At 40.4% G+C, this 13,328-nt stretch overlaps 1 protein-coding gene across 1 annotated transcript in view; it reads right to left on the bottom strand.

The window, feature by feature from the left end:
- Nucleotides 1–13,328, bottom strand: part of arfgef3 (ARFGEF family member 3) — a 629,444-nt gene that overhangs the window by 107,325 nt on the left and 508,791 nt on the right. Inside the window, exons 30-32 of the mRNA XM_031902164.1 lie at nt 12,416–12,518; nt 5,124–5,255; nt 1,731–1,861 (exon numbers count right to left, since the gene is read on the bottom strand). Of these exons, the coding sequence (XP_031758024.1) occupies nt 1,731–1,861; nt 5,124–5,255; nt 12,416–12,518 (366 nt within the window). The remainder of the gene's footprint in view (nt 1–1,730; nt 1,862–5,123; nt 5,256–12,415; nt 12,519–13,328) is intronic.

Here is a 13,328-nt window from a genome sequence, read left to right as displayed (position 1 = left end):
CCACAGTTATTTGGTCTTCGCAGCAAAAGTAAGTTTGTTCCACCTACAACTTACACGGCTGTGGAGACATATATTAAGTACATACAATGTGACATTGCAGATGGTCCACGTGTGAGACCAAATATAAGCAAAGATGAGCAAATTGCCTTGCAAATGTTGTCTGATGACTCCAGGATCACGATCAAACCTTCTAAAAAGGGGGTGCGATCGTGATCATGGATACATCATATTATGTGCAGGAACTGTTGACCCAATTATCTGACAGAGAGGTTTATTGGGTGTTAGATAGAGATCCACTCCCCACAAGACAGGATTGATGAGGTACTAGTGAGAATGATCAAGAATGAATACATTTCACTTGAGTTAAAAACTTATTTGACAGTCCCGTTCCCATGCACTCCTACGATATCTACATTGCCCAAGATTCATAAGGATCCAGTCTGCCCGCTGGCGACCATGTTGGACAGGATCTTGGGACCATTGGTTAGAGAAGTTCCCTCGTATGTGAAAGACAGTGGTCACTTTTTGGAAAGGTTGGATAACCTACAAATGACTAATAGGAATTACATTTTTTTGGCTACATTTGATGTATCGAGCTTGTATACCTCAATACCTCATGATGATGGCGTAAAAGCTTGTGAGTGGGAGTTAAAGAAAAGTGGATGTACAATGATATACAGATTAATTTTTTCATGGGATTACTGAACATAATTCTTAGAATGAATTATTTCACTTTTCAGGATGTATTCTACCTACAGTTACGTGGAACCGCGATGGATCCAATGTCGCCCCATCATATGCAAATATTTTAATGGCATGGTTTTAACATCACTGTGTTTATCGCAATAACAGTTGCACCCAACTTTACTTTCACCCCTATCTTGTATCTGTATCTAGACTGGACTGTTCAGTTGCTTTAGATTTAGACAGTCAAGTTGCTTTGCACTTAAATATACTAGATTTATGTATATGTATATCATGACCCGGATAAATGCAAATCTTATAGAAAAAATTAAAATCATAGACATATTTGCATCTGATTAAATTAGATACAAATTGCTTTGGTATTGATATGGAACCGGAAATGATACAAATACTGTGTACAATTCAACCAAAACTGGCATCCTAGGCATCCCCATCGGCCACCTGGTGCTGCTCTAGTAAACATTTCTTCACCCCCTACAGTGTCACAGAACATGCATGCGCTCTTTTGCGCACTTGTGGTGACACTGTGGCGGGGGTAGGTGGGTGCAAGGTAGATAGGTGGGTGGGTGCAGATATAGAAGAAAACCATAAAAAACAAAGGGCGCAATCATGGGGGGGTTGATAGGCACATACCTCTTCTTTTGCTTACCCTTGGATCCTAAGTTCCCACTGCCACTGCTTTCATTCCCCACAAGTTGGCCATGTGCATACCAGGAATTAGAGGTAAGACCACATTTGCAGCAAACTCTACTTACAGTATCTTGTATCTGTATTTATACTGGACTGTTCAGTTGCTTTAGACTTAGACAGTCTAGTTGCTTTACACTTAAATATACTAGATGTATGTATATGTACCTCATGACCTGGATAAATGAAAATCTTCATAGACATATTTGCATCTGAATAAATTATGTACAACGGTTGCGCCCTTTGTTCCTTATGATTTTCTTCTATTTATGCTATACTCAGCAGCTTATGCTGTTGGAGATCTTTACTAAACACAATATGCAAAATATAAAGTGTACCTTTTTTGGGTGCGACCATTAGGTCTCTCATCAGGAGGCAACTCAATAAGAAGAACACATGACTGGGCATGCTCAAAGCCTTCCTTGTTGTTTGGAGTCTTTGGGGAGCACTGTGCATCCAGCATAAACACCTGCATAGGTCAAAAGAAACAGGAGATTAAGTAAATTGTTGAAACATACACCAATTAGTTCCCCCTAAGATGTGCGCTTGTGCACAAGCACACAAATTTTGAGGCTAGCACACACAACAAATTGTGGTGCACACAGAATTTTGCGTGACTGAGCGCACCATTTTAAAAAAAGTACACATTTAAAATGTGCACACAAAAAATTTTATTTGTGCACATAGCCGAGAAGGGATTAGAGGGAACCTTAGCAAAGCGCCATCTAAATGCAGTGCAGTATGATCTCCAGTGCTCAAATGGGATAATAATAACAGGAAATATCCAAAGAACAGTGACTAAGCTGACAGGATATTGGAGGCCTCTGTTATGAAGAAAGGCTGGCCAACCTGGCAATGTTTGTACTGGATAAGAGACAATTAATGGGAGACATAATGACTATGTATAAAGATATAAGGGAGCCATATAATAAACTCTATGATTCTTACTGGCACACACTGATAAATCTTTGCTACCATGGGCAACTAATCTCCCCAAAGTGCTTTCTCACCAGCAATAATGTAAATCGCTGGTGGGAAAGCATAACCAGTTCTTCATTTTTCTCGAAGTTGCCCAAAGTTTCTTTGAAAGGCAACTTTGTGCAACTTCAGAAAAAAGAAACACCAGGTATGCTTGTAAACAACCTTTAACACCATGGACGTATTTTCTTTATTATTTTGGTATTGATGAAGATATCCAGCAAACATGCCCAAAAGTGTAGCACTTGATACTTGTAGTATCAAGTGCTTGCAGTCCTTGTTCAGATGTACAAGCTTTTATACATATATAAACTTCCATAACAGCTGCAATACTGGTGCAGGAGGAACCAATGTTACAATCTGCTGCAGCCACAGTCCTTGAATCACCAGGTAGGTTTTCCCTCACACTGGCTCCAGTCTCCCAAGATGGCCATCACTGGTCCTAACCAACTTATTCTCCCTTCCTGCTCCTTCACAAAAACAGCAAGCTCTTACCCTTACACTCCTTCCCAGTATTACTTTGTAGCCCTTTACAACATTTAACTCAAGGGATCAAAACAATACCCTGATTGTGTGTATGGGGGTATCATCTGTCATTGGTAATTTCTGTTGGACCAATTGACTCCATTGATGCACTGTCCACTGGCCAATCATCTGCTCCTTCTATTTCTGGTGCACTTGTAGACTACAAGTTATTTGATTGTTCAGTAGCCTCTGTTCCTTGTTTCTGCTGGTTAGTGAAGGCTTCTGAAAAGAATTCAATAGAAGTATGGAGGTGGGCGCCTTTTGGGGTCTCTGCTGCAGGGAAGGCTCCTCCCCTCCTTCACTTTCACTCATCTGCTCCGGACTAACCCTGTCCCCTCCAGACTCTCCGGCATTATCCAAACTTAAGTGGTAGAAACGCCAGCAAAATCTTTGTCTGTTTGGGGCAAAGAGGCCTTCTTTTCACTGGAACTGATCACATTGGCTGCTTCTGTTTCCTTCTCTCCTACTACGTCAAACTCCACTCTGTTGCCATCGCCCACACTGCGCAGACACTTCTGTAGATTGCTCCTTTTTATTGCAGTCTGATGAACAAACACATCTTCCTTTGTATTATATCCTGTTGATCAATCCATAGCCATTCCCAACATTAAATGACTTCACTGTTCCTTGCACTTGGATGCCCAGTACTTTCTTGTTGACCTGGTTCTAAACCGCAACTATTACCAGTTTCTTGATCCTTGGTGCTGATTCTGGTTGTGCTACTGGTTTGGACTCCTGGGGTTCTGCCTCACTTATACCCCTCCTCGGGGCGATAGTACTGGCATGTCTCGCTCTCTGGTTGGACTAAAAAATAGTTCTCCAACACCCAATTCAGCATTGGTTGGGTTTCTGGGACATGCTTGGCCAGATGACCAGGATCTCCACACTCCCAACATTTTCTGGGTAACAACTGGATTGGTAGAGAAAAAGAGCAACATTACCATAGTTTCCTGTAGTCCTTTTACAAAACCTTCCATATTGGCAGTGGAAGCTGGTGTTACTCTAGTTGATAGTTGTAAAACAGCTGTCTGTTGCATTACTGCAAAGGGTCCAAAATCACCTTCCTGAACAGTGAAATGTTCTGGACACCTGCCCAAATTGATCTCTGAGGAGATCTCTGAGGAGCCTCTCTTCCTCTGTCTTGTTTTTTAAGTTTTTCTGGAATTTCCTGGAGAGCTATTGCAAACTGTTGTAGAGACTCGCCTTCATGCTGTGCAAGGGGAAATAATATCTTTCGGAGTACAGTTGCTGATGTAGTATCCCCATATAAGGTTTCCAAATGCCATACAACTTTCTCAAATTTAGTTCCATCTGCCTCAGGAATAAGTAACACACACCAGCATTGAACCACTGGATTGGTAGAGAAAAAGATATTAATGAAGACATCCAGCAAAAATGCCCAAACGCTGAGCACTTGATACTTGCAAAGTTTGATGCAACAGATGTTCTTAAAATCTCCTTGTTCACATGTGCCAGCTTTTATACTCCATAAAACTGCAAATACTGGAGCAGAAGAGCCTAAATCTGCCATCTGCACCAGCCACAGTCCTTGAATCTCCAGGGCCCCTCCAAGACTACATCCCTTGTAGAGCCAAATTGCTGATTTTGCCGAACTCTGGCTCCAGTCACCTAAGATGGCTGTCACTGGCCCTAAATGACTTACTCTCCCTTCTTGCTCCTTCACAAAAATAACATGCTCCACCCCCTGGTGTCAGCATGTACCAAAAGTTAACTAAACTTTTAAGTATTTACACATTTAGCAGCATATCAGCATTGTATACTTTAAGATACATTCTCACTCCATATTGTACCCTTACATGCTCGGCAGGATTAGTTACCTGTGGTTGCGAAGATTTATCATGGGCAACTAATCTGCACTTGCGCTAGTACCTTTACTCACCAGTAGATCCTTCCAGTAGACATCTCGGTATCCAGTGAGATTAGGAGAAAAGATTCTCAATGTTAAGGTGCAAAAATGTTTTTACACTTAGATCTGTACAGCTCCAGAATTCTCTTTCTGAAGCAGTTACACTGGCAGATATATTACATAATTGAAAACGGGTTGCATTGTAAACAAGCAAGAAAATATGGGGACTGGTACTATTGTCTTCCTCTGAATCAACTTGCAGGTAGGTAGGTTTTATTTAGACAAAGAGGTTAATCTTTATGGTCATGACTTTTTTCAACCAATACTATGAACAGCTATTATATGAAAACTTGGCCCAAACCTGCTGTGTCATGGCCCGAATTCGCCAGTATTCTGCCTCTGCATTGGGTGACAAAGAAGGTGCTGCCACTTTCACTTCACATGCATCTCCAGAAAAGCTCTCTGAGCCACTGTGGAAATAGCCCAATAGATTCTATAGAAAGATGAGAACAAAATTAAGTTAGCAAAATTAGCATGATGTTAAATGCTAAGAATTCCACTAAACTTTTTTTTTAGCATTTTACAAACATAGGAAACATATGATGGATAAGTCACTTAGGCCCAAAAGCATTCAAGTTCTGTCAAGATAAATATTGCCCATTGGTTGTTTTTGTTTAAAATACTTGGAGGTTAGTTTTCTTTAATTAACCAAGGCATAATAAATATACAGGAACATATGTATGTAAAGATGTTCAAAGCTATAGGGCCCTTATGCATGGGCATTTAACAGCTAACTTCCCATGTTATGTAACAGACAGGAGTCAACTGACGTGGGTATCCTATCACTTTTATTTGGGTAACCCATGGAGCCTCCTTTCTTATCCTGATTTAACCCTACTATTCAGGCTAAAGTCACTCAGTACCTAACTGCCATAGAATCCTGAATGGCTACTCACAACCTGAAATGTAAAATATCCAAACCTGAATTCATATTCTGACATGAACCCAGGCCCCATCTTTCATTTAACATTAATAACATCACCCTATATCCTGTTTTCAAGGCAAATGTGTGCAGGTGCCACTTTAGGCCCCTTCTTCATCTTCTCATCCCTGATCAGCACATTGCATTTATTTCTCAGAAGCATTGCAAAAGTTCATTTTTTCCCACTGTCCTTCTACTGCTAAGACATTAATGCAGGGGCTTATCCTCGCTAGGACAGGCTACTGCAATATCTTCCAAAATCTCAACTACTTTCACTGCAGTCCATGCTGACTGCTACTGGACCAGCTGTGTTTTTCTAAAAGATGTTTTGCCAGTCATCTGACTGGCTTTCTCATTATATACATATAATAGTAATGATTCTCCAGACCTGTGTGCAGCACTGTCCAGCTTTTTCTCTCCCTATTTATTAAGACTTTCTTAGGGAAGAGCATTTGCTGGGGGTTGAGAATTTGCAAGGGTTATGCGTTCCAAATTGATTCGTTTACAAGTGATCTGAATGAGTTTAACAAGGAGTTTAACAAGGAGAACTGCAAGGAAGAGCCATTACAAACTGCTTATTGCAATTTATGAACTGTGTAAAATGCAGAACAATTCACTGATGCACTGAGGAACCATCCCACCTGCTACTGCCATTTTCTAAAAGCTACAAGACTACATCCCACCTGCTAATGGCAAAACTCACCTCATTTCTACTGATTATATGCATGGTGCTCCCTAAGGTAGTCTCTTCCTTTAACCCCTTGTTGTCTGTCCATATTCCATCTACATATTTTCCTCCCTGCTCCTTTCTACATAATCCAGCTCTTTCATGCTTTATAACAAAAAGAAAAAGTCTGTATCCTTCTCACTGATTACTCCAATAAACCTGCATGAAGGCAGTTTTTTGCACCTACTGAATCGTGAGTGGCTTCCTTTTTTGTATTTTGCACTTAATGTGCTTTATAACTACTTGTAACACCTGTCCGTACTCGGAGGCACACTCATTTTAAATCCTCTGCTCACTCTTTTTCCTACTATTGCTGGCTGCAGGGGATGTCTCTGCAAACCCTGGGCCCTGCTCCATACCTACTTATATTTGTCCTCGTCCTTCTGCACAGATGCTTAAAGACTTTTGTTCCTCTGGTGTTTCTAACCTTATTCAGGTTCCCACTCTTCCTTCTTCCAGCCTCCCATTTTCTTGTGCCCTTCTTAATGATCGTTCCTTAACTAACAAAGCCACGTTCATCTACGATCTGTTCTGCTCTAAATAATTTCATCTCCGTGCACTAACAGAAACCTGGCCTTTGCAGAATGACACCGCCACTGAAGCTGCGCTGTCTTACGGTGATCTGTCTTTCTCCCACACCCCCCGGACCACTGGATGCGGTGGGGAAGTTGGAATTCTCCTCTCCTCCCGTTGTCGGTTCGCATCTATTCCTATTCCTCCAGCTTTTTTGTTTAACTCATTTGAGATGCATGCCTTCAAATCTTCTAATCTCTCTCTGTATGGGTGGCTGTCATTTACAGGCCCCCCATCAGCCTCCTCCTCTGCTACCTTCCTTTCCGATTTTGAAACCTGGCTCTCTTTTTTCCTCTGTACTGATGGCCCTGCAATCATCCTTGGGGATTTCAACTACAACACTGATGATCCCTCGCAACCTTGGCCCCCTCTTTTCTCCACCTAACCTCCTCCTTTGAACTCCAGAAGTGGACAAACACTCCAACTCATAAGGATGGCCACTTTCTGGATTTAGTCTTTACCAAAAATCTGTCCCTTTCTGATTTTATCAGTGTCCCCTTCCTCCCTTCTTTTGGTCTCCAAAGTCTCCCAGCTTCTCTTGTCAGCTCCGCTTACCACTTACTCTCTCTGCTTAAACACTGTGCTGCTGAACTTACTCCAGTTCTTATTCACATCTTCAACTCTTCTCTGGCTTATGGAAGTTTCCAATCAAAGTTCCCATGGGGAGTGGACCTGTGTTGGCAGCCTCACCAGTTTTTTTTACCCTCTGGCTACATTATGTAGAAGTTAAACTATAGCTAAGCAAATTATTAAGATACTGCTATAAGCTAACTGATGCAATATTAGGCATATGACAGACGAGGCGTAGGCCAGATATTTTCGGCAAGTGGAAAAGCGCTAGCTGAAAATACCGCCCTACGCCTCCTACATATGCCTGCACCCGAGTGAATGGAGTGCGCTTGGGTGCAGGCACATGTAGCCGAAATACGCATAAAAACGCGAGAGAATGCAAAGTCTTTTCCCACTTGCCGCTTGCCGTAAATATCCGCCCTACACCTCGTCTGCCATCAGCCTTACGTAATAAAAGAAAGAGCCCAAATATTTAAGCCTAACAATCATCTACAAAGCTTATTAGGGTTACTACCGTGGCAGGGGAAATTATGTAAAGGTGTGCAACTTGATATTGCAGTTTAAATATGCGAATCAGCCGGTATCCTTGAAGGGAGGAGCTTATGTTAGATTGGTTTGTACTGTACTCACTTGTGTATTTATAAGTGTCACAAGAACAAGTCAAAATGGTTGAGGAGACCGCCTCATACATATGCAAATAGACCAAAGGGATTCTGTGAACAAATTCCTTACTTCTCCTTAAGGAATTTGTTCCCAGAATCCCTTTGGTCTATATTTAGAAGCCTTAAGGAATTTTTTCCCAGAATCCCCTAAGTGTCTCAAATATACTGAGTTTCATTGCTACTATAAATATTTGTTGTGGTGTATTGTACTTTACTGAGTGGCTCCTCACCCATAAGAAGTTATGCTACTAATACTAAGGGGGTTTAATATGATACAAATTAAGATCTTGTATTTTATTGACTTGTCATATGTTAATGAGGGGATATTAAGCCAGTTATAATGATTGTACATTTTTGGGAGATAACAGTAATATAGTCTCACCTCAAGTTATCATATCATGTTTTGATCAGTTTTGTGCAACCCAGTATTTTGTTGATAGAATGAATTCTGTGCTAGAGAATATTCCTACCAAGTGTTGTATAGTGTAGATATAGTATATTATTACAAATATACTGGAGATTCCAATATTTACCACAACCAGGTAAAAGGAAACAGCCACAGTTCTTTTCCAGAGATGAAGCAAATGTATTTTGATTTTCCAGCCCAGAGACAAAGCCCTCTTCCCTAACCTAACTATCAAAATCAGCAAACCAGCTCCCTGGCTATACTGTTTATATCCCATTGACCAAAATGGGGAATGGTTCTGATTGGCTCACAACAAGTTTAAACGTGTATCTTAAGCTGGCCATACACAAGCGATCTGACGATGTTTCGTGCGACCATGGGTCGCAAGAAACACCGTCAGATCCGCCACACACCATTCAGGGCTGAATCGGCAGGGAAGGAGGTAGAAACAATAGGATTTCTACCTCCTTCTGCCGATTCAGCGCTGAAGGGAGATTTTGGTCAGGCGCCTTCTATGGCGCCCGATCAAAATTTTCAAACTGATCCGATCGGCGAGTCGGCCGATATCAGCAGCTTCCTGCGATATCGGTCGACTCGCCGACATACCATACATGCACCGAATATTGTACGAAACGAGGTTTCGTACGATATTATCGGTGCATGTATGGCCACCTTTAATCTCATTGTTTTAGTTGAACCAACTAATTTCTTTAGATGTTTCTTTACCAATAACAACTGTATAAACAATTCCACTTTGAAATGCAAAAGGCCCCTCCTCCAGATGGTTTCTCGGGGTATCACCTTGCACGTTAGTATATAAGTTAGGAATAATAGATACCAAGATAAGCATCCTGTATAGACCTAACTTATTTTGCATTTGATTAGAAGTGATTCTTTGAAGTAGGTAAAACTAGTATCTGGGTCATAAGAACTCAGGAATTACAGATAGACGTCTACTACTTGACTTGGAGTTACTTGATAATGCTTTGAAGTAGTCAGGAACTACCAAGAATGTGTAAATTAATTTATACAGCCCTTACATTAAAATCCTGTGTGCAATATGTCTGCCCCCAACACCTTTGTTTATCCCCATACATATTGCTACACCAAGCATCTATTTTGCCATTAAGATCTAGCCTGGAAAATGCTAGTCTGTTACACCATTATATATTTTTTTTCTTTTCAAGACTTGTTTTAGATAATTCATGCTGTCAGTAACCATACACATAACTGGTTCTGTCCAATGGATTTTGTACATTTGTGAGACAGAATGCTTGTTAAAAGTTACAGAATTTACAGAAATACTTTTTTTTTATGGTTTTTACCCCTGTATATGGCCTCACATTCATTCTGTGAACTGGGGACTGTTTTTAGTATGCACAATGTATTTTTGTAGACAAAATGTACTTGGGATAAATGGCACCCCATAGAAAACCACGTTCTAAAGGAAGCATACAGTGGAGGAAATAATTATTTGACCCCTCACTGATTTTGTAAGTTTGTCCAATGACAAAGAAATGAAAAGTCTCAGAACAGTATCATTTCAATGGTAGGTTTATTTTAACAGTGGCAGATAGCACATCAAAAGGAAAATCGAAAAAATAACTTTAAATAAAAGATAGCAACTGATTTGCATTTCATTGAGTGAAATAAGTTTTTGAACCCTCTAACAAAAAAAGACTTAATACTTAGTGGAAAAACCCTTGTTTGCAAGCACAGAGGTCAAACGTTTCTTGTAATTGATGACCAAGTTTGTGCACATTTTAGGAGGAATGTTGGTCCACTCCTCTTTGCAGATCATCTCTAAATCCCTAAGGTTTCGAGGCTGTCTCTGTGCAACTCTGAGCTTGAGCTCCCTCCATAGGTTTTCTATTGGATTAAGGTCCGGAGACTGACTAGGCCACTCCATGACCTTAATGTGCTTCTTCTTGAGCCACTCCTTTGTTGCCTTTGCTGTATGTTTTGGGTCATTGTCGTGCTGGAACACCCATCCACGACCCATTTTCAGTTTCCTGGCAGAGGGAAGGAGGTTGTCGTTCAGGATTTCACGATACATGGCTCCGTCCATTTTCCCGTTAATGCGAATAAGTTGTCCTGTGCCCTTAGCAGAAAAACACCCCCAAAGCAAAATGTTTTCACCCCCATGCTTGACGGCGGGGACGGTGTTTTGGGGGTCATAGGCAGCATTTTTCTTCCTCCAAACACAGCGAGTTGAGTTAATGCCAAAGAGCTCTATTTTGGTCTCATCAGACCACAGCGCCTTCTCCCACTCACAGAATCATTCAGGTGTTCATTGGCAAACTTCAGACGGGCCTGCACATGTGCCTTCTTGAGCAGGGGGACCTTGCGAGCCCTGCAGGATTTTAATCCATTGCGGTGTAATGTGTTTCCAATGGTTTTCTTGGTGACTGTGGTCCCTGCTAATTTGAGGTCATTAACTAACTCCTCCCGTGTAGTTCTAGGATGCTTTTTCACCTTTCTCAGAATCATTGACACCCCACGGGGTGAGATCTTGCGTGGAGCCCCAGAGCGAGGTCGATTGATGGTCATTTTGTGCTCCTTCCATTTTCGAACAATCGCACCAACAGTTGTCACCTTCTCTCCCAGCTTCTTGCTAATGGTTTTGTAGCCCATTCCAGCCTTGTGCAGGTCTACAATTTTGTCTCTGACATCCTTGGACAGCTCTTTGGTCTTTCCCATGTTGGAGAGTTTGGAGTCTGCTTGATTGATTGATTCTGTGGACAGGTGTCTTTTATACAGGTGACTAGTTAAGACAGGTGTCCTTAATGAGGTGGACTAATTGAGTAGAAGTGTCTAACCACTCTGTGGGAGCCAGAACTCTTAATGGTTGGTAGGGGTTCAAAAACTTATTACACTCAATGAAATGCAAATCAGTTGCTATCTTTTATTTAAAGTTATTTTTTCGATTTTCCTTTTGATGTGCTATCTGCCACTGTTAAAATAAACCTACCATTGAAATGATACTGTTCTGAGACTTTTCATTTCTTTGTCATTGGACAAACTTACAAAATCAGTGAGGGGTCAAATAATTATTTCCTCCACTGTATAATTTTTTTTCCTCAGCAAGGCAAAGCGCACCTTTTACCCTCCCCATTTTTTTCAGTTTGCCTCTTGTTCCTCATAAACATGGAACTCTTCAGGTTGTGGACCACATTACTACTGGGTATTAAAACTCCTGGCACTTATGTAGAATACTTATGCACCCTTGTTTGTGTTTATGCTGTGTAAAGCATATGTGTTTCATAACATAAAATGCTATATAAATAAATTCAATACGATATGCAAGGGACCTTACGATGTAAGCTGCAATGGGGAGAAGACTGAAGTGAATCATGTATAATCTTTGTAAATATGATTAGTGTGGAGAAGGATTCAATTAAAATCAAAAGACTTCTGTATTACAGTGTTTCCAAAACTATGAAGTCATTCTCACTTGTGGGACCTGCCTGCAAATGTGATAAGACCAAAATAGACTTCTTGAACTTCATACACAGTAGTAGTTGCAACTTCTTGCAACAGCTGTTTTTAACTGCATTGTTCTTGTTATCACACTTTCTGTAGAAACAATGTAGGGCCTGAGTACGGAGTATGTAAGGTCTGGGTAAAAAAAATAAAGGAGACTTGAGATTACGGTTCCTACTGAACAACTTTTGGATAAATGTATAATAGGTATGCTTTTGCTTTAAATTTTACTTATCTACACCAATTTTACCTTAATTGGTTCCAGTGTAGCAGAAAACGCATCTTGCAGAGCACAGCAAGCCAGCCTCCACATCTCCTCTGTAAAAACTGGTCCTGCTGTAACCAAAACATATCTAAAAGAAAAAAAAAACACAAATTGAAAGTGTAAGCACCAGTGTTACATAGTGCTTACTAACAGGTTCAAAGCAAAAAAGGGATAAGCATCTTCTAGTCAAAAAGATACACCAAGAAACTAATTACTCACAAACTTTGGTTGATTATACCCACTGTTGGGTATGATGATGATGATGATGAACAATATGATATGCACAATTTTATTAATATCAGCACCACAAATTATTAAGAACAATTCCTAACCAAGCAAAGCAGCAATTTAGGAGAGGCGCCTGAATTGATAAACAAGTATACAGTATGCAATAATGTTCAGTAATGCATTTTTTTTTAATTTAAAATACTTGAATTTGTCACAAATATAAATGTGAAGATATACACATTCTTTGGATTAATAAACTTGCATAGTTAATCACCACAGTAAGCATGACTTGGCAATGTATAGTACAACTGTATAAATAGTAGCCTCACTCAAATGTTTCCAATAACTTCTGCCAGACACATCAATAATATAGCAACTTTAAATCAAAACCTGACTTCACCTACTGCATAAAGAAACAATGGAGAGACAACTGAAGAGAGGGGAAGAGTGAAGAGTAACTTGATTAGTTCAGAAACAGGACAGAATTGTTAATTGCATATATTTCATTTATTTCAGTTGGATAAAGTTTATTTAAAAGCTTCAGTTTTGTAACAGATCCCCTTTAATCATTTGCAATGCTTGAAGTCTGAGCACTCAAGCAATGCTTCCTATTGTGAATTTACAATAGCACTTATATAGAAAATACTTGTCACAACCTCCCCTCTTCAAA

This window comes from Xenopus tropicalis, chromosome 5 (assembly GCF_000004195.4).
Source record: "Xenopus tropicalis strain Nigerian chromosome 5, UCB_Xtro_10.0, whole genome shotgun sequence".
Classification (NCBI taxonomy): Eukaryota; Metazoa; Chordata; class Amphibia; order Anura; family Pipidae; genus Xenopus; species Xenopus tropicalis.
This window is presented reverse-complemented; position numbering and strand designations above follow the sequence as displayed.